General features: G+C 45.2%; 1 protein-coding gene across 10 annotated transcripts; it reads right to left on the reverse strand.

Moving 5' to 3' along the window:
- Positions 1 to 708: 708 nt before the first annotated feature.
- GOLPH3L (golgi phosphoprotein 3 like) lies at positions 709 to 20,108 on the reverse strand. Of its 10 annotated transcripts, XM_081891916.1 has the most exons (6): positions 15,132 to 15,888; positions 13,245 to 13,306; positions 12,558 to 12,756; positions 3,589 to 3,720; positions 3,358 to 3,472; positions 709 to 1,739 (listed from the first exon to the last, which is right to left on the reverse strand). In XM_081891916.1, the coding sequence occupies exons 3-6, from the start codon at positions 12,738 to 12,740 to the stop codon at positions 1,312 to 1,314; spliced, it is 858 nt and encodes a 285-aa protein (XP_081748042.1). In that variant the 5' UTR covers positions 12,741 to 12,756; positions 13,245 to 13,306; positions 15,132 to 15,888; the 3' UTR covers positions 709 to 1,311. The 10 variants fall into 10 exon arrangements, with proteins under 10 accessions (XP_081748042.1, XP_081748037.1, XP_081748039.1 ...); XM_081891911.1 differs by lacking the exons at positions 13,245 to 13,306; positions 15,132 to 15,888 and adding an exon at positions 20,008 to 20,108; XM_081891913.1 differs by lacking the exons at positions 13,245 to 13,306; positions 15,132 to 15,888 and adding an exon at positions 19,278 to 19,309.
- Positions 20,109 to 20,139: the final 31 nt, after the last annotated feature.

The raw sequence follows: 20,139 nt of genomic DNA on the forward strand, positions 1-20,139 counted from the left end.
TTTGCCAGCGTGGTGCCTCTCTGGGTGTTTTGAACTACAGCTCCCACCCAGCAAAGACAGCCGAGTCAGGAATTGCGGGAGATCCAAATATCTGAAGGGGGCCTGGCTTGGGGAAGGCTGGTTAAGGGAAGGGGCTCCATTATGTAACAATCAAAAGCAGAATAAAATTATATAAAGAAAACATGCAAATCTGCCCTGTTCGCATAATCTGCGCAGGTCCCAAGAATTTAGCGGTTGGCTGTGGGTGCAGAAATTCAGGGCTGGATCCAGAATAAGATGAGCAGCACTGAAATGTTTGTGAAAAGTAAAATAATGATTTTAAGGCAACCGAGAGGCAGCAATGCTTCTGAATGCCAACTGCTGGCAACCGCAGATGGAAAGAGTGCTCTTGTGCTTGGATCCTGCTACTGGGTTTCCCATTGGGGCACCTGGCCAGCCACTGTGAGAACAGGATGCCGGAACAGATGAGCCATTGGCCTGATCCAGCAAAGCTCTTCTGATGTTTTTATGACTTTAAATTAAAAATTCATTGATTTCAATCAATGCAACTAAGTCTTGATCCAACACTTGGCTTTTCATTAGCCCAGAACACACAGAACATCACCAGTTTATGGGCACTCTCTGCCTACTTCATAAACAAATTGCCACTGGGAAAGGAAGTGGAACCCTGAGAATCAAAAGCGTGGGGGAAAAATAACACACAAGAGATTGCATAGAGATTTGTGCTGTAATGGTTTTTTTTCAGCAGAACACAAGGAATAAACAGCACAAGGGGAAAACTGGGTCGAAAAAACGAGACAGGGCAAAACAGAGGTTGGGATTGTAAGATTTAACACACAGAGAGAAAAAAACGGAACAAAACAAAACAAAAATCCCAAATGCACATTGTAATTTGTTCCTCCCTAAAACAGTGGGGGGGGGGGAGAAAAGAGTTTGAAATAAATGAGAGAGGCGGCTCACTCCACTTCTAGTAGACACAGACCTTCATTTTAAACTGGGGGGGACAACGGAACGGAGGGGTGTTCCCAGGGGGGAGGAGAAAACGGCGCACAAACTTCTTTGCTCATTCTTGCAACCTAACAAGTCCCCGAATCCGAGGAAGAGGAGATGGTGGTGAAGATATAGGCGTTCCTGTAACAGAATGTCGCCTGCCATGCCCAACATCTGTGGTGGCGGCTACGGGCGCGGCAAGTCACCAATGCCCACCGCTAAGGAGCATGGGAAGATTCCACAGAACGGAAAAGGTTCAGTCCTAAAGAGGAAACGAGGGCCAAACCCACTCAGAACAGCCTCGCCCGACTCGGGAAGCTTTTAGGACTTGTTGAAGGCTGCCAACACAGCCCAGATCATCTCTGAGCCCCCCGCCTTGGCCGCTTCCGCCTCAGGGTCTCTGTCCATGAGGTCCTTGGACCGGTTCATGGCCACGTCGTATTTCTCGTCGACCAGGCTGGTGAAGACGTTCTCCAGCACGTCAGAGGCGTGGGCCAGGACCAGCAGGGCTAAGGTCCGCCTGTCCATGCGGTGGGGGTCATTGACCCACCGGTCCAGGACGCTCTCTTGCAGCTTCTTCACCAAGCGCTGCTTCTCCGTGGTGTTGGTGACCGGGTGGGTGGTCATGTCGAAGAGGAGGAAGTTCTGCTTCTCGGTCGTCAGGATCCCCTTCTCCACTAGGTTCTTGGCGATGCGCTCCCGGACGTTGCGGAGCTGGTACTGCAGCTTGAAGGGGTTCCAGGTCTCACCTGCGGGAGGCGAGGAAGAGGGTCAGCAACAAGGTCAGGACCTTGAGGGCCCATCTAGCTCGGTGCGGTCTACTCTGGCTGGCAGTGGCCTGCTAGGTTTCAAGAGGGAGTGTCTCCCAGCTGCACCAAGAGAAGCCAGAGATTGAGCTGGGCCCTTCTCTGTGCAAAGCAGATGCTCATTTACTGTGCTACATATGTTACCTTAAAAATAAACAAAGATTCTAGTCCTCACTGTTTTAGCTCACTCCAGCTACAGATTGTTGTTTTCTAAAACAAACAAATTCATTTATTTAAATTTGGAGGTTTTCATGGCCTTTGGTTTGGACTCAGCCTGACCCTTATGTTTCCCTCCCCTCATGGTCTTGATCTATCAGCTACTTTTAAATTGAGGCTGCATTTTAAATTGTTTTTTAACCTGTATTTTAAATTGTTTTGTTTTTGCCCCCCCCCCCCCGCAATTATGTTTTTACTGTGATTTTATTGGTGTTAGCCGCCCTGAGCCTGGCTCTGGCCGGGGAGGGTGGGGTATAAATAAATGTTATTATTATTATAGGTATGGGAATGTCTTTCAATCTATGATTTGCTCAGGTTCATATTACAATAATCTACAAAAGATGACCTATAATACAAACTTGGTTGAGAGGTGGTTGTACTTCAGCTACAGAATTTTGCACTAACAGCTTATGCCCATCCAAATTTGGCAGCGGGGGTGGCAGTGGTGGAACGTGTTGTCTGGGGGCTGACTGTGGCCCCTGAGGCTTCTGTATTCCAGCCCTTGGGACTATCCCCAGACCAAACCCGTCACTGCCCTTGCTTCACATCCGCCTCGAGTGCTTTTGCTTGACAGGGTCTCTTGCTCACCTGGAGGAAGAGACTGGAATGTAGACTACAGTACACCCACCCTCAGCCTGCAAAAAAAAAAAAGGGTTCCCCACCTCCACATTATTGGAGGGAGGGGGAAGAACGCGATGGGTTGTGAAGCTGGCTTGTTTCAAAAGGTAATACTTAGGGGATTAACCACAGTTTAGGGTTTGAACACAGGTCACTATGCTTTTTTCTTCAGAGCACTGTAGCAGCCCACAGGCATAATTTCAGTGTTCCTAATATCCTGCTTAATGTTTTACTGGATTCCTATTTACCCAGGTATCATGTACTGACTTTTGTTTGTTTGTTTGTTTGTGATTTTACTGATATATACAATGTCAACCGCTTAGAGATTCAGTTATAAGAGGCATGTAAGTTCTTAAAATGAGAAAGAATGTGTAGACGGCACAAAGGCGTAGCAGCCTTTTTCAACCCGCTTGTGAAGATTATCAGAGATCACAAAGAAAGGAAAATATGATAACAACAAGAAGATGAGGAAAATAACAAAGAGACTATCTGGACAGAACTGGATAGAACTGTTTAATTAAAGCAGCAGCAAGAGTGATGTTTGGATTCCTTTCGGAGCTTGAAGTATAGGTACCCCCAACAAAATTTTAAAAATTTGGCTGTATAATTTGGAACTAATGTGATTTGGAATTGATGTGATTTGATTGGCCTGTTAATAAACATTATATTAAAAAAACAAACAAAGGCGTAGCAGCCCTGCAGTGCTCAGAAACACTTCCGCCCTCACCTGTCAGCAACTCAATCCACGTCTGCACTGTCTCGGCAGGTTCGGTGGCTTTGAGGTGCCGCAGCGTCTCGTCTAGGAGGACGTCTCCCGTCGGGGCATCTGACTTTAGGAGGACCTAGAAGGCAGAAAGAAAGCGAGAGACAAAGACTTCTGCCAGGCTCCCCAAGGCGCATTGAAACAGGCCCTAACAAACAGCCTCAGGGAGGCCAGGGAACAGAAAAACCCTCTCACCTTCCGGTCCAGCAGTCGTTTTTTCCTCATAGTCTGTGGCTCCAGCTGTATCCTTCCCCTCATTGCCAGCTCAATGAGGATGCCGCCCCGGAGGCCGGAGGAAATGCAGTCGTTCCAGAAGGACGTGTAGCCCTGAGGAGATCAGGAATGGACATCAGCGAAGACCCAGGAAGAGTTACGCAAAAAACTGCATGATCGGGCCATAAAGAGTTCGGGGTTTGGTGCAAGTCACAGATTTTATTTTATTTTTTTTAAATAATATTTATTAACAGTTTAGACACTACAAAAGAAAAAAAGAATTAAACAAAACAATGCAATACAATACAAAAACAAAGACACTACATAACACTAACGCTAAAACATTAAACTAACAGAACAAAACAAAACCAATTTAAAACACATCCAATAATTTCAATATCTTATCTTTCATTCACTTGTTTCAGCGACCTCCTCACACCTCCCTTTTTGTATTCCACTTCAATTAACTGTTTCAGCAATTCCTTTCCATCTTCCTCTGTTTTCTGTCCTGTAATTTATCTTAACATGTTTTTTCCCTTTAATACACTAATAATCTATTTGTACTTAATTCCTTATAACATTTCTACTAAAGCCATGTAACTTCATTCCAACATTTTTCTAACATTCATTGATTTTAGTGTATTTCTGTAAAGAGTCTTTAAACTTTTTCCAGTCTTCTTCCACCGATTCTTCCCCCTGGTCTCGGAGACCGGGTCTGAGGCAAGTCACAGATTTTAGAGGAGACCAAAGACAGGATTATTAGTCAAGGCTGTCATTAACTAATTTGAGTGGAGTTTTTTTTTTTTTTTTTTTTGGAAGGGTGGCGATGGTGACGCTTGTTTTATGCTGCTGTTTTGTCTCTTTCACGAAACAGATGGGATAAAAGTTTTGGGCTGTATCCAAAGTTAAACGGAGCAGACCCACCAAAAAGCATCAGATATACAGTGGTGCCTCGCAAGACGAAAAGAATCCGTTCTGCGAGTCTCTTCGTCTAGCAGTTTTTTCGTCTTGCGAAGCAAGCCCATTGATGGATTAGCGCTATTAGCGCCATTAGCGGCTTAGAAAAAGGGGGAGGAAAGGAAAAAAACCCCGCAGGAACTCGCAAGACATTTTTGTCTTGCGAAGCAAGCCTAAAGGAAATTCGTTTTGCGAAGCACCTCCAAAACGGAAAACTCTTTCGTCTAGCGAGTTTTCCGTCTTGCGAGGCATTCGTCTTGCGGGGCACCACTGTAGCTAACTTAGGTCTATTTCAAAGAGTATTCCAGGAGCATAAGAAGCGCGTGCTGGATCTGGCCAAGGGCCCATCTAGTCCAGCCTCCTGTTCTCACAGTGGCCAACCAGATGCCCCAAAGGGAAACCAGCAAGCAGGATTCAAGCGCAAGAGCACTGTCTCCCCTCCTACGGCTTCCAGCAACTGGTTTTCAGAAGCATCACTGCCTCCAGCACTGGAGGGAGAATACAGTCACTGTGGACAGTAGCCACTGATAGCCTTGTTCTCCTCCAGGAATCTATCTAATCCAGCGGTTCTCAACCTGTGGGTTCCCAGATGTTGTTGGACTACAACTCCCATCATCCCTGAGCTCTGGCCTTGCTAGCTATGGGTGATGGGAGTTGTAGTTCAACAACATCTGGGGAGACACACAGGTTGAGAAACACTGAATTCTAATCCTTTTTTAAAGCCATCTAAGTTGGTGGTTGTCACAGCTTCCTGTATAAGTAAGTTCCATGGTTTAACTGTGTGAAGAAGTCCTTCCATTAATCTGTCCTGAATCCTCCAACATACAGCTTCATTGGATGTTCTTATTGTAACAAGGGGGGGGGGGAATTCCATGTATAATTTTATACACTTCTATCAAGCCACCTCTTTCTAAGCTAAAAAGTCTTTTGATCACCCAGGTGTGGGCTGGGGGAAGGGAGGACTTACACACACACACACACACACACACACACACACACACACACTGCTCCAATCCAAACTTCTACCAGTTAGGGATTAACTTTTGACGAAGCTGTTCCAAGTTGAAGAACAACTCAAGTCTTCCTTTATAGAAAAAGGAGAGGAGGTGCTGAGCCAAAAGGAGCTGCAGCCTGCCAGATGGAAGGCAGCGCTTCCTGTGCAAACACCCAGCCCATTATTTCAACAGCTACACCGCTTGTTTCAGCCTAGGCAAAAAGCAAAAAAAAAAGTGTGGCATTTTAAAAGCCTATTCTCTCCAATATGGTTAAGCTTACGCAAGACACCCTGCCTTCACAACCATTTAACAGCTAGAATCAGGCCTTTATTTACCTTTAAAAAAACAACCCTCCACTTCCTCATAGCAGAACATGCTGGATAAGAGTCTAATTGGAAAGACCAAAGAAAGTCTCTTTTCCACCCATGACCTTTCTTGACGTTTCACAAGGATACAGACAGCAGCCTGAAGTTCAGAAGTTTTATTTCTTATGCAAACAAATTCTGTGACATCAGTGGCTGCGGGTTAGGCTGGATTTTAACAGTTCAAGGTATCAAAAGAAACCTCTTTGAGTGTCTTTTCAGAGAGGGAGGCTGTGTATGTTCAATGTCAGTGCAGAATTTTTGACTGTGACAGGCTCAGCTTCCATTCTGGGGTCAGAGCAAGTTTCTAGTCCTCATTGCCAAGGAGTCACTCTGGATGTGGTTTTCTTAATGGAACTTGGTGCCTCAATTGTAAAGCTAAAATCCAGATTTCTAGTAAAAAAACTAGGCAAATGCCACCCATACATGCCTCTGTACAAATTCAGCTGTCCCCTCAAGACCTATTTATTTTTGCAGCTGTTTAGGGACATAGTAAAAGTGGCACTATGGATATAATTGTCTCACCAATGTATTTTAGATTATGACTTTCCTTTTTTAAAAATTTTGCATTTTTAGATGCTGCTGGCTGTCCTGGACTCTTTATAAAGGTGGACTATAAGGAATAATGATGGGCTGCATCCAACTATTCAGAAAAGACCCAGTGAAATCAATGAAACAAGCTAGTCCTGTCCATTAATTTCAACGGTTCTACTCTGTGGTTGTGCACCACCACAAAAAACTCAATATCATGTTACTAAAGACCTGAAAGGTATGCCTCAATTAAAGATTTATTGTGGAAATCAAAAACCTAAAAAAAAAAAAGCTTTGGAATTTGAGATATTAATTCTGACACTGGCATTCTAAATTTCAAGAACGATAGTTCAAATTACAACTTTACAACCTGCATTCTTGCACCAGACCGGTTCAGAATAGGCCTGAAAAGCACAGAAATGAAATTGCACTCTACCCAAATCTATTTTACTTTGGCCATGAAACCTGTTAATTTTATTGGAGTGTACCTACAAGTATGCATGCTAAGGACCACAGACTCTGACAGCAAACAGAGTGGACCAAGGATAATGCCAAAACCTTTTTTTTAAAAAAGGCCCCCAGCCACACCGGTACTGGGTCTTCAACTCTTAGATGTAAAGTCAGTAAGTTAAACTCTCGGAATGATGCCTCACCCCAGCAAAGGAAATGAAGTTGAAGAACCAGTCTGAGTCAAACCACTGAACGGGAAAAACAAACACGGATCAAGAGTTCCGGCAAGACCAGGGCTTTCAATCAAATGCAGAAGTGCCACATTTCCAAATCGCTTCAGCTCTTCTGGGGGTGCCTGAGCCCCACTTCTCTCTCCAGCTGCAGCTCCAAAGGGAATCACATTTAGGCTGTGTAGCCCCCATATGGCTCTGCCCCCCCAAAAAAGAATTGGGGGAACGATAGTTTACCCCTGACTGAGCTACAATTCCCATCATCATTAACAAACCACAGTTTCCAGGTTTCTTTGGGGGACGTCATGCACTTTAAATGAATGCGTGTCTGCAGCCCAGTCAAAATAGATCAATGATTGCTTAACACGGGGGTAGCCAACCAGGGGCCCTCTAGGTTATGCTGGACTACAGCTCTCATCATCCCTGGCTGATGCAGCCGAAGCGGGATGTGGTTCAGCAACAACATTGGCGGACCTGGCATAACACATTTCTGTTGTCCCACAGCTCATGCAGGTGCAGTGAATAAGCACATCTTGCCTTAATCCTCAGGCTAAGTCACTATCTTGGTGCCCAGTCTACCTCAAAGGGTTGTTGAAAGTATAGGAAAGGGGGTAAACACTGATCTGTGACCCCAGAAGGAAGATAAAACTTCTACTATGATGTCAGTTACACTCAGGGTCCACCTAGCGTACAACTTAGTTTATGTATTTATTTCAGATATGTATATACAACTCAACATTAAGAATCTCTAAGCAGTGTAGATAATAAAAAAGAGAATAAGAACAATTAAAACTCATCCTAAAAGCTACAAAACTTCAAGATGCCTGCTGAAATAAGGAAGTTTTTGTTCATGCCTGAAGTTCAGCAAGGAGGGTGCCTGTCAAATCTAAGGAGGCAGCTTCGGAGATCACCCAAAGCCCTTTTGGCTGCAGCCACAAAACTATCTGTGTTCCTCCTTGAACCTGTTTGAGAGGACAATAAAGACGTTTGCACTCCCTCAAGCATTTGGGATTTAGCCGGGAACATGATTTCAGTTGCATTGCTTCCTGGTGGCGTGGCAGTAACAGGGGTGGTTAGGAAGCCTATCTCCCACAAATTTCTCCCTATGCACCCTTGCTAAGCCACAGTTTAGGCTCAGTGCTTTGTGAGAAATCAGACCATTAACACTTAAAACCATGGTTTGTTTTACTAACCACGGTGAAATGTTGCCCATGGTTTGTTTCACTAACCATGGGGAAATGTTGTGTCAATATACCTACACTGAGAATTAAGGACTGGCCACAAACCAGCTGGTGAAATGGGCCTGGAGCAAACTTGCAAACCAGGTTAGGAATTAATTTGTACTAAACAAGCCACGGTTGTGTCGGCTCCCCTGGCTCCATGTCTGGATTAACCAAGATTGAAAGACATCCAACTGTGGCTAATGCTAACTATGCTTAAGTGTGGTGGGTGCCCTGGGCTACTGTCCCTGCACCATTGTAAAAACGTAGTGGGGGGTTGATGCTGTTAAATATGCTGTTGTAAGACAACCTGGGCCAGCTCCTAGGAACAGAGGAAGCTGCCTTATTCTGAGTCAGACTGTTGGTCCATCCAGCTAAATATTTCTACGCAAACAGCCCTCCAGGATTTCTGGCAGGAGTCCCTCCCGGCCCTACCTGGAAATGCCGCCTGGGACCTTCTGCTTGAAGGCAGATCCTCTATCACAAAACTATGGCCCTTCCCCACAGCAGAAGTCAACAACCTACGATATAAATGCAGCATGAGCATGCAAATCAGTTCCTACAGTTCATGCCCTGGGGGCAAAGAGAGTCACAAGACAGGTGCAGCTGGAGTCTTGATGCCACAACTTCATTTAAAAGGGTTCCCTAAAGGACAAGGAGTCACTTACAGTAATGCATCAGGATACTATTGTAATCTAGGCTAGTGATGGACTAGCAAGCAAATGCAGCTCTCCCTGACAGAGCTTATTCCCTCCCCCTTCTCCTTGTAGTGCTTATATTGCACCCTATGTCTGCACGCCAAGACAGGGACTCCAAAGACAGGGATGCATCTTTTTAAAAAATCAGAACAATGTGACCATCCTTCTAAGCAGGACAAGGGAGGGGAAGTCAAATCGTGTGCAGCCAAGGCACGAACCAGCAAGGTCTACATGGTGTCACAAGCAGCAGTGACAGCCACCAACTTGGATGGCTTTAAAAGAGGGTTAAAGAGATTCCTGGAGGAGAAGGCTATCAGCAGGCTACTGGACACACTGGCTTTGCTCTGAGCCAGGGTTGGAGGCAGCAGGCTTCTGAACAGCAGCTGCTGGAAAATAATAATAATTTATTATTTCTATCCCGCCCATCTGGCTGGGTTTCCCCAGCCACTCTGGGCGGCTTCCAACAAAAGATTAAAAATACATTAAAACATCAGGCATTAAAAACTTCCCTAAACAGGGCTGCTTTCAGATGTCTTTTAAATGTCATATAGTTGTTCATTTTTTTGACATCTGATGGGAGGGTGTTCCACAGGGAAACACAAGTGGAAAGAGTTGCTGTTGCACTCAGGTCCTGCTTGCTGGCCTCTCTATAGAACAGGATGCTGGACTAGATGGGGCATTGACCGGACCCAGCAGGTCTCTTTCAGTGTGCTTATGGAACCTCCAGGTCCAAGGGCAGTCTATCTAGATTCCTAGATTCTTTGCGGTATTGGCCGCTGTGAGATCAGGATGCTGGACTAGATGGGCCCCCTCTGGCCTCATCCAGCTGCAGGGCTCTTCTTAGATTCTGGCAGGCTCTAAAAACCTAACATTTACTGGTTTCTCGCCAAACCGGCTTCTATTTATTGTGGACTCAGTCAAGACAAAGGTTCTCTCTCGCTCACTACAAATGTCTCAGTACAATATAACAGAAGGTTGGCAACTGCATGACAAGAGCTCCAATGGTCTAGCAGTTCTGAAGAGTAGTTCTGGGCAGCAGCGATCCTGTGATATGACTCCCAACTTCCACCCTCTTTTGAGGTGGGAGGTGTATGTCACTAGACCTGATCGGTGGCAAAAGCTTCGACAAGTATCTGTAGGAAGCTGTGCAAACGAGCAATTCCAAACCGGTTTACCTCAGTAATTACTAACCAAGGACTGCCCAGGTGCAGGTCTGACACACCTTTGGACAGAGGATTTTCTGCAAAAAAGGAAGAGCACTGAAACCAATGTATAAATGGTAAAGATACCAGTTGGATCAGTCCGGAACTGGTTTTAAAATGCACTCCTCCTACTCCATCATGGACACTGCCCTCTAATAAATTTCTGCTAAAAGAAAGAAAGAAAGAAAGTAAAGAGTCCTGGCAAAGTCGGTTATAACCTTTGCGAAAAATCACAGAGTCATAGAATGGTAGAGCTGGAAGCGATCCTAAGGGTCATCTATTCCAAATTCCTTGTAATTCACGAATCACAGCTATGTTGTCAGAACTAGAATCTGTCCACAAGCTTGATTCAATTAGTTTATGGACACTGCTGAAACCAAGCTTCTCTGACTTGCAACGGGTATTAATTGAGCATAGCTGGTTGTCTCCTTGCTGCTGTTTGGCAACCTTCTGGAGTTTTATTAGTTACTGTTTCGAATTTCTGCTTTACAATGTTATTTATTTCATTTGTATTTTGACAGCTGCCCAGGGTTGTCGTTTTGGCAAGATAACACAGGATATTTATTTTAAAATCAACAACCACAAATACATAAATATGAAGAGATTCTCTTCTATCACCAATAACTACTGGAATCGATGGCCACTATGCTTACCCTGTAGATATGTAAACTTTTCAGATTGAACGGATCACAATTTATGGTCTTTTCACACACACTGCGCATATATTTTGCTAACTTCATGAAACTCACAAAATCTTATGCCATAATAAAGGGGGAGCCCTTTAAAACTATCAAGAAACTCTCTTTTTCTGGTGGGATATAATGGGGGGACGGGACTAAAGGATACCCAAAATTCTGGGCCAGAAGAAGGGGAGAGAATCTGGCAAAATGTTTGCCAATGTGCATACAGACACTTATTATGCCCAGCCTTTTCAGTTCACAATAAGAGACAGGCTCAAATCAACTGAATCCCACCACCGGTAAACACTGGCAATCTGGCTCTCGCCACACACCTCCACCGTCTGCGCTCTGGCTCCTCAAATTTCATACAAGAACTGCCCACACGTCTCTGGCTTATCTTAACAACTACGGCAGTGCAGTGTAGTGGTCAGAGTATCAGACTAGAACTGGGAAGATGCAGATTCTAACACTACACTCAGCACAGGGTCCATCAGCATCTCTCATCCTAACCTACCTCATAGGGTACAGTGTGGGTAAAAACAGGAGGGAGCTAATTGAAGGAAAAGTCGGATATAAATGTAATAAATAAGGAACTGCCTTATACCATGTCAGGCCGCTGGTCTGTTTAGCCAGGATTGGACCTGGATTCTTCTGTGAGCAAAGCCTATGTTTTGCCTTCAAAGCAGATCCTCTACCACTGCCCTGGACAGTAAGGTTCTGGTCCTCATGGTTCTGAAGAAAGGGCTAATTTTAAAAAGGAGCTGCCTTAATCCAGGGTCAGGCTATAGGTTTGCCTACCTCAGCATTGTCTACACTGACTGGCAGCAGTTCTCCAAGGTTTCGGAAAGGAAGTCTCTCCCAGCCCTACCTGAAGATGCCAGGGATGGAAGCAGGGACCTTTCACATGCAAGCTGAAGCTGTACCACTAAACTACAACCCTTCTCCCATAAATAATCTCATGCAGAAGAGAAAGCGGTGCATACTGAAGACACAACTCTCCACCCTGACCCTTGACAGGCAAGCTGTCTTGCTTAATTTCTACTGTCCTGTTTTGAATAGCGTGGTTTTATTTGTCTTTATAATTGCACACCATATTGCTGTAAACCACACTGGGACCTTATGGTGAATGGGTGGGTAAGAAATCTCACAAATAAGATAAATAGTAATAAAAACCTTCTCAGGACATACATGCTGGGTTGCTTTCCCCAGGGAATCTCAGATTTCTTCTCCTCTAGATCCCCAGCTGACTGTGCAGTTAAGGAGTCACTGAGATACCTTCTGCCAGTCAATAGCAGTTAGGTGTGCTTGAATAGGACCTGGGAGATCAGGGTTAAATTCTGACAGAGCCAGAAGGCTCACTGGGCAACCCTAGGCTGCTGACTGTCTTGCGACCTGGCCTTCCTTGCAGGGTGGTTGCAAGGGTAAAACGGGGTGCACCTGGCATCTTCACGATGCAGCTTTCGACAAATGCTGAAGATGCAGCTCTTTGACCCCTGAGATGTGCCTGCCCTGTTCCTGCAACTGCAATCTCCTCTGTTTATAATTCTGAATTTTAAATTGTTGTACCCCTCCTTGGGAGCTGCTGCTGATGGGCGGTTAATCAATGCAGCAACAAGGCTTTTGTACCTCTTTATCCTTCAAGCCAAGGAGCAGCACCTCCTCCATGAGGGTGAGGCGGATGTCTTTGGAGTCTCCGGGGTCTTCCTCGCCCAAATTCTTGTCTGGTATGGAGTCCTCCTCACCTTCCAGCCGCTTGTCAACGTTTCGCCCGACATCTGCGCGCCGCCCCCGGTGAATTAACGTCGTCATGGTCTCTCTGTTGTGCCTAGGAACAGAGAGAGAAGAGGGGGAAAAGATATATATGTATCTCCTGCAAATAGTTCTTTGTGATGATCCTGGTTTCTAGGGGAAGGGCCACAGTTCGGGGTCAGAGGAACTGCCCTGCCAACAGAAAACCAACATCTCCAGGCAGGGCTGGAAAACACTCTCTCTCTCTGAAACCCCACGCTGCCAGTCAGTGTAGACAATAATGAGCTGGATGGACTAGGTATAAGAAAGATTCCTATGTATTTAGGTATTCAGAACTAGGAGGGCTGGGATCTCACTGCACGGTAAGGGGAAGGGCTGCAGCTCAAAGCCAGAAGATTTGACTTGTGTGCAGAAGGTCCCAGGTTCAACCAATGGAAAAGTACAGCTGACAGTGTCCAAAACCCTGGAGAGTTGTGGCCAGTCTATGCTGAAATGAGCTAAATTTAAAATTCAATATCAAAAGCGACTGAAAGCAAATAACAGACACAGGACTAGCGTTCATACTAAACCACCGTCTTGCAAAACATCCTCAGGCAAACCCCTCGTTTTTCAGCATTCCTAACTGTCTGCAGCAAAGATAACATAGGTAAAGGTAAAGGTACCCCTGCCCGTACGGGCCAGTCTTGACAGACTCTAGGGTTGTGCGCTCATCTCACTCTAGAGGCCGGGAGCCAGCGCTGTCCGCAGACACTTCCGGGTCACGTAGCCAGCGTGACAAGCTGCATCTGGCGAGCCAGAGCAGCACACGGAACGCTGTTTACCTTCCCGCTAGTAAGCGGTCCCTATTTATCTACTTGCACCCAGGGGTGCTTTCGAACTGCTAGGTTGGCAGGCGCTGGGACCGAGCGATGGGAGCGCACCCCGCCGCGGGGATTCGAACCGCCGACCTTTCGATCGGCAAGTCCTAGGTGCTGAGGCTTTTACCCACAGCGCCACCCGCGTCCCTTCAAAGATAACATAAGGATATGCAATTATTAAGACAGGCAATATAAAATAAAAATAATCTAAAGCAGCAATTTTACAAATGCCGAAGCTGCCCTCCTAACCGAGCCAATGTGGTCTAGTGGTTAGAGTCTTGGACTAGGGCTTGGAAGAGACCAGGGTTCAAATCTCCACTCAGCCATGAAGCTGCGTGTGACCTTGGGGGACAGGTACTGTTTCTCAGCCTAACCTGCCTCAAAGGGTTGTTATGGAGATTGATGGGGGCGGAGGGAGGAGCCTTGAGCTCCTTGGAGGAATAAAGTGGGACATAAATGCAATTAATAAATAAAATAAATGAACAACCATGCCTATTCAGAACATCTACTGAAGTGAAGAGGGCTTATTCTCAGGTAAGTTGGGTTAGTGTTGCAAACTTTCTGAGAGAAGTATATACTGACGTCTACTGCTGAGTAAACATAGATAGCATAAGGTTGCACACATGCCTGTTTTTTCTGTCCATTTCACCATAAAACCACTGCTTCTGCTTGGCACAAACTAGACACGAGGTGGGTAGGTAACACCACATCCTGTGCCTCTAAAGAAATGTAGCTTTTCCTGACCCACAAATTAAACTGAGTGGTGCATGTGTAACTTCACACTTTTAACACGTCACTTATTGCAACAATTTGCATACCACTTAATCACAAAATCAAAATCCAATCAAAAACCCTGCTGGAATAATAATGCTAAAAAAAAATATTCAGTTTTACTGCATTGAGGTATCACCTTTGCCTTCATGATGCTCAAGCTGGCCTACACAGCGCTCCCCGCGCCTTGTATTATTGTGACAACAACCCTGCAAAGTAGGCCACGCTGAGAGGTGGCGACTTTGCCCAGGATTGCCCAGGGAGCTTCACAACTGTGTGTTGGGGACCTCCCCTAGGCCCTAGCCTAGGACTCAAACCTCTACTGTTTCAAACTGCAGCTAAACGTGTACAGATTATATTTAGCTGTCTGGTTATATTTCGGTATGCATTTATGAGAACCAATACAATCACTTAAATAAAAATTTAAAAGGAACAGAGGCGTGGGGCCGAAGAAGCAAGGAAGGGATGGGAACCGTAAGCAGCCACCTCTCTTCAACACGTTGCAAACAGGTCATTTTAAGAAGAGACGCAGCTATAAGATTGCATTTTATACCCTCTTTAAAATAGGGTGTTAAGATTAAACTCAAAGCGGCTTGTAGCCTAAACAACGAAGCAAACACAGCAGCATAATCAAGATTTATCAAGTGCACCAACACAATCGGGATTACGGTTCCCCCTCTTAATTCCTAGATGTGGGGCAGAAACCCACTGCCTTCGCCCACCTCTTAAAATGTACACATTAAAACGAAGGGGGGGTGTTCCTTTATGCACCCAAGGATGCCAAGGCTTTAATCGCGCCTAGAAAGTCCTTTCCCAGACTCACCTGTAATAATGCCCTGTTCTCCCCTCCTCCTCCTCCTCCAGCTATTGCTCAAGTTGCTCGCTTGCTTCTTAATGGGAAAACTGGGGAATCCTAAGCTGAGCAAACTTTACTTCCTGGTTCATCGGCAAAAAGGAAGGGGGAGGAGGAGAAAGGGAAAGGAGGAGGAAAAAATATACACCCCCAGCACATCAGCTTCCTGGTTTCCCTGGGAAACCTACCCTGGTGCGTATGCAAAGGGCAAATGAAAAGACCTGCTGCAAAGGAATTCACCAATAGGCTCCTTGGGAAGGCGGGTTTTACGCCTCTCTTTGTTTCAACAGACAAACTTGGAAAAAAAGAGGGGGGGCACGATTAATTAAGTAAAAAAAGGATGGGAGGAGCTAGTGGGATTGACAGCAGAGAGAACCAATGGAGAGGAGGAAAGCGCGGCTGGCTTTCCAAGGCCCAGGAACCAATGGTCTTTTTGCACACACATGCACAACATTGGTGTGCACCCCGGGAAAGGAGGAGGTGTGTCCAAGAAAAGGTGTTAAGGCGCCTGCGCGGATGTTTGCATGCCGGGTTAGGGATTGCAAGATTTTTTGGGGGGTGGGGTTTTGCATCTAGGTCCTGCGGCAGATTACTCGGGAGTAAATCCCTCTCCCCGAATGCAAAGCAGGGCTTCTCCCTCCTTCCCTCTTTTTCCCTCTTCATCAAGTTTGCATGGGATGGAAGGTTTTGCAGGCTGCGCCCAATGCATGTTGCGTCCACTTTTCCTCTACCCTCCCCGCCCCTGTTTTCCTTTTGTATAATAGTAATAATAATAATAACAATAATTTATTTATACCCTCCCCTCCCCAGCCAAGACCGGTCTCAGGGCGGCTAACAACCAATAATAAAAACATGTTGATTAAAATAAAATTTCAAAAGATTAAAATTAAAACATTAGGATGCAGCCTCTTCACAGGAGGAGAAAGGAAAAAGAAAGAGGGGAAGGGAATCAAACTGATTCCAAGCCAAAGGCCAGGCGGAGCAACTCTGTCTTACAGGCCCTGCGGAAAGTAATCAATCAGATCCCGCAGGGCCCTGGTCTCATGAGGCAGAGCGTTCCACCAGATTGGGGCCAGTACTGAAAAGGCCCTGGCTCTGGTTGAGGCTAATCTAACTTCCTTAGGGCCCGGGACCCCTAGGGTGATGCTATTTATGGACCTTAAGGTCCTCTGTGGGGCATACCAGGACGGGCGGTCCCGTAGGTACGAGGGTCCTAGGCCGTATATCATGTCAGACCATTGGCCCGTCTAGCTCCATATGGTCTACACTGACTGGCAACAGATTTCCAGGGTTTAAGGAAGTGGTTTTCTCCTAGCCCTATGCAGAGAAGTGATTGGACCCAGGACCAGTGTCCCACTGAATTTTGGCCCTTAAAAAATAAAGTAAAATTTCACTACTGATGAAGGGCTAGTTTCAGGGTTTCAAATTTGGGGACATCCCCAGCCCATCTGACGATGCCGGCGAATCAGCTACTGCTTATGCTTCCCTTATAAACCTTCCCTGTTTATATTGACACATAACTTTTGAAAACAAAACCCCTGAAGGCTTTAAGGAGGGAGAGGGTGGACTTTTGGACTCAACAGATCTCCTTTTGCTTCCACCTGAACCTCAAGATCCAGCAGCTAAAGCCACCTGTCAGGGATTCTTTCAGCCAGAATTCCTGCATTGTACGGGGTTGGACTGGATGACCTTTGGGGTTCCCTTCCGACTTCTGGGATGCAAAATGGGAGAATGGATCTTGCAATCCCAGTTTAACCGCTTCTCTGCTTTATTTAAAGCCACCTAATTGGGGCAAGCATGGGTGTCTCTTCCTTCTTGCCTTATTTATTCCATTGATAATAAAATTTATATCCTGCCTCTCGCCGCCACTCAGGGTTCCGCATGGGGATTTAAAGCACCCGTTTTTAAAAGGCTTTTGTTGAGCCATTTGGGGGTCAGCCAGCGACCCTTGCAGATCGACCCGCGGGCGGCCACCAGATCTCGCAGTAGATCCTGATCCGCTTTCTGCAGCAGAGATACATTTCCCCAAGATAATATGCTTGCTCTGGGCTGACAGCTGTGTCCCAAGGAAAGCATCTCCTCCAGTGCCCACTTTAAAGACTGCAAACAAGAACAACGCTATTATATGTTAAATAAAGATTTCCTGATTTTTTGCCTCCTCGTTTGCTATTCTCATGCCCTTTCATCCGTCTTGGAGAACCCGCTGGCTCTCTGCTGTTTCAGGGATCCCCCTTTCCCCTCAGAACAGCCTGCAATGCAGTAATAAAATGGGAGGTCAAGCTCAACCAGTGGATTTCTTAGCTGGAGTGGAGAATTGGAATTCGGGTCTCCTTTACTTTTTTAAACGGATTTTGGTATTTTTATATTGCCTGTCAGGCCCAAAGTAATTCAGAATGGAAAGTGTTAAAACATGTTGAAGCATAAAACAGTAGCCATCTAACAAGGCATAGGCGAAACAGCGGCACTTAAAACGACAAATTAGCAAGCCCTGTACTTTGTTTTTTCTTGCACACACATGTGTGAGTGTGTGTGTCGTATTTTTCCGTGTATAAGACTAGGGCTTTTTTACCAAAAAATTAAGTTTAAAATTGGGGCTCGTCTTATACACAGGTAGTGCTGAGGGGGTGTTTTCTTAATTTGGAGTCCCCAAAAATAGGGGGCGTCTTATACATAGGGGGCATCTTATACATATATCTATGTATATGTATGTGTTTATATATATACACACACAAACAAGCCATAATTTGCTCTTCCTTTTCCCTCTCCTCCATTAGAGCCTTTTGAATTTTAAAGGCTTCTGGTGAGGCTCTTTCGTTTATACTGACATGAGCTTCTTTGAGAGGCAATATTCCCATTTTATTATTTTTACACAGTACTGTATAGAAGTTGTCTGTTATAAATGTGAATCACTTTGAGGTCACCCGCAACAGAAAACACTCAATAAGTGGATACAGAAATGTGGCCGAATTTATCTCCTCAGGAACTTCTGCTGGGCCTAAGTTGTCATGTCTGAGGAGGAGCAGACATGACAGTCCCTCTGAAACTGCTTTTTCATATGCTAACAGGGCAGCCTTCCTTCTTTTTTGACTAGGGCCTGGGAGATCTGGGTTCAAATCCCCACCTGGCCATAAAGATAACTAGCTGACAGGGTTGTTGTGGAGGATAAAGAGGGGAGAGAGAGACAAAATGTATGCCATTTTGAGTTCCTTGGAGGAAAGGCAGGAGATATATATATATATATATATATATATGTGTGTGTGTGTGTGTGTGTGTGTGTAATATATAAATATAATAAATAAGATATTGTGTGGTGTCTAATGATCCAGAGACCCCCGCTTTATGCTTTGTTCCTCAAACGCTTCATGAAGGGTTGAGATTTTGACAAGGACTAGCACTTTTTGTACGATTTGACGTTCCTTTATCACTAATACTGCAGAACCCTCATTTTGAAAGACAACCATTGTCACACAAGCCTGGCAAATCTGGAACTAGACTTGGCAGCCAAATAGTGCAAAACCGTATTTCTTTCTTTGTGCGAAGACCATTATTTTCCTTTCCTTTCACGACCTGGACTTTGTTACTTAATCCATACGTGACTGCAATTCTTCTACATGCCTGTTCTATGGTTTTGGTTTGGTTTACATCTGTTATTAGAAATATTCTCTCCGATTGATGCACGTCATAAAATGAAATAAAATAATCTTTACAAAAGAAGAAGATATCTATTCCTGAGAGGAATGGCCCCTAGTCTCAGGAGCTGCTGGCTCGGGTCAAGAGACAGGGAGCCATTGTCCCTTCTCCATTTTGTTTCTGTGCTTCAGACACCAGCGCCTCAGCGCAGCCCTTTTGGCTTTTACAGTTTTGTGGCTTATTAATTTATATACCGCTTAAAACCAAAATAGGCTTCTTGCCACATTACGGCCTGATAAAAGAGAAAGAGGGGAACTGGCCACCTTCCTTCAGCCTGCCTGGGCTGTCACTGTGAGGAGAGGGAACGGCCGGTAACCCTGATAAGGTTTATTTTTTAAAAGGCGGGAAAATAAGAAAGGCCTCATGTCTTAATTGACAACCCCTTCCTTCACTGTCTTCTTGGTCGCCACTGGAAGCCATCTTTACCAAGGCCGTTGGCACATTTGAGACGCATGTTTTTCAGGACCCACCCTATTCCTGTGACCTTAATTTGGCTGAACTGTTTTTAATTTCATAATTTTTATTTGTCGCAACCTGCCCTGGGACTTGCTGGGGAAGGGCGGGTAACAATTATAACAATTTTGTGGCCGCTGAGGAGATGACAAAGATGGCACTGGCCCTCCAAATTGACCACAACTGTGCCGTACATATAAAGCCCTATTATACTAAATAATAATAATATTTTTTTTTATATCCTGCCCATCTGGCTGGGTTTCCACAGCCACTCTGGGCTGCTTCCAACAGGAGATTAAAAATACATTAAAACATCAGTCATAATAAAAAACCTTCCCTAAACAGGGCTGCCTTCAGATGTCTTCTAAATGTCAGATAGTTGTTTATTTCTTTGATATTTGATGGGTGTTCCACAGTGTGGGCGCCACTATCTATAGAAGTTGTGGCTTTCACCAGCCAAATAATCCTGGGAATTGTAGTTTATTAAGGGTGCTGAGAGTTGATAGGAGAAAATCCACCCCAATTCCCCTCACAGAACTACAATTTACAGAGTGGTTTAACAACCAGTCTCTTTTCCCAGGGAACTCTGGAAATGGTAGCTCTGTGAGGGGACAAGGGAGTCTGAGGAAAGGCTGAAGGAACATTCATCCCAGAGAAGACGCAGAGTTCATGGATAAATTGGCAATAGGATGCTTCAGGTTACCAGACAGGATGTCACAAAGATGAGGACCAAATCTCGTTTTCCGCTGCTGCAGAAAATGACATATAATGGGCTGAAGTTATAGGAAGGATTGACTGCAGTTGAACACTGGGAGAATTGTATGAACAGGAAGAA

This window comes from Podarcis melisellensis, assembly GCF_964234715.1.
Source record: "Podarcis melisellensis genome assembly, chromosome: 16".
NCBI lineage: Eukaryota > Metazoa > Chordata > Lepidosauria > Squamata > Lacertidae > Podarcis > Podarcis melisellensis.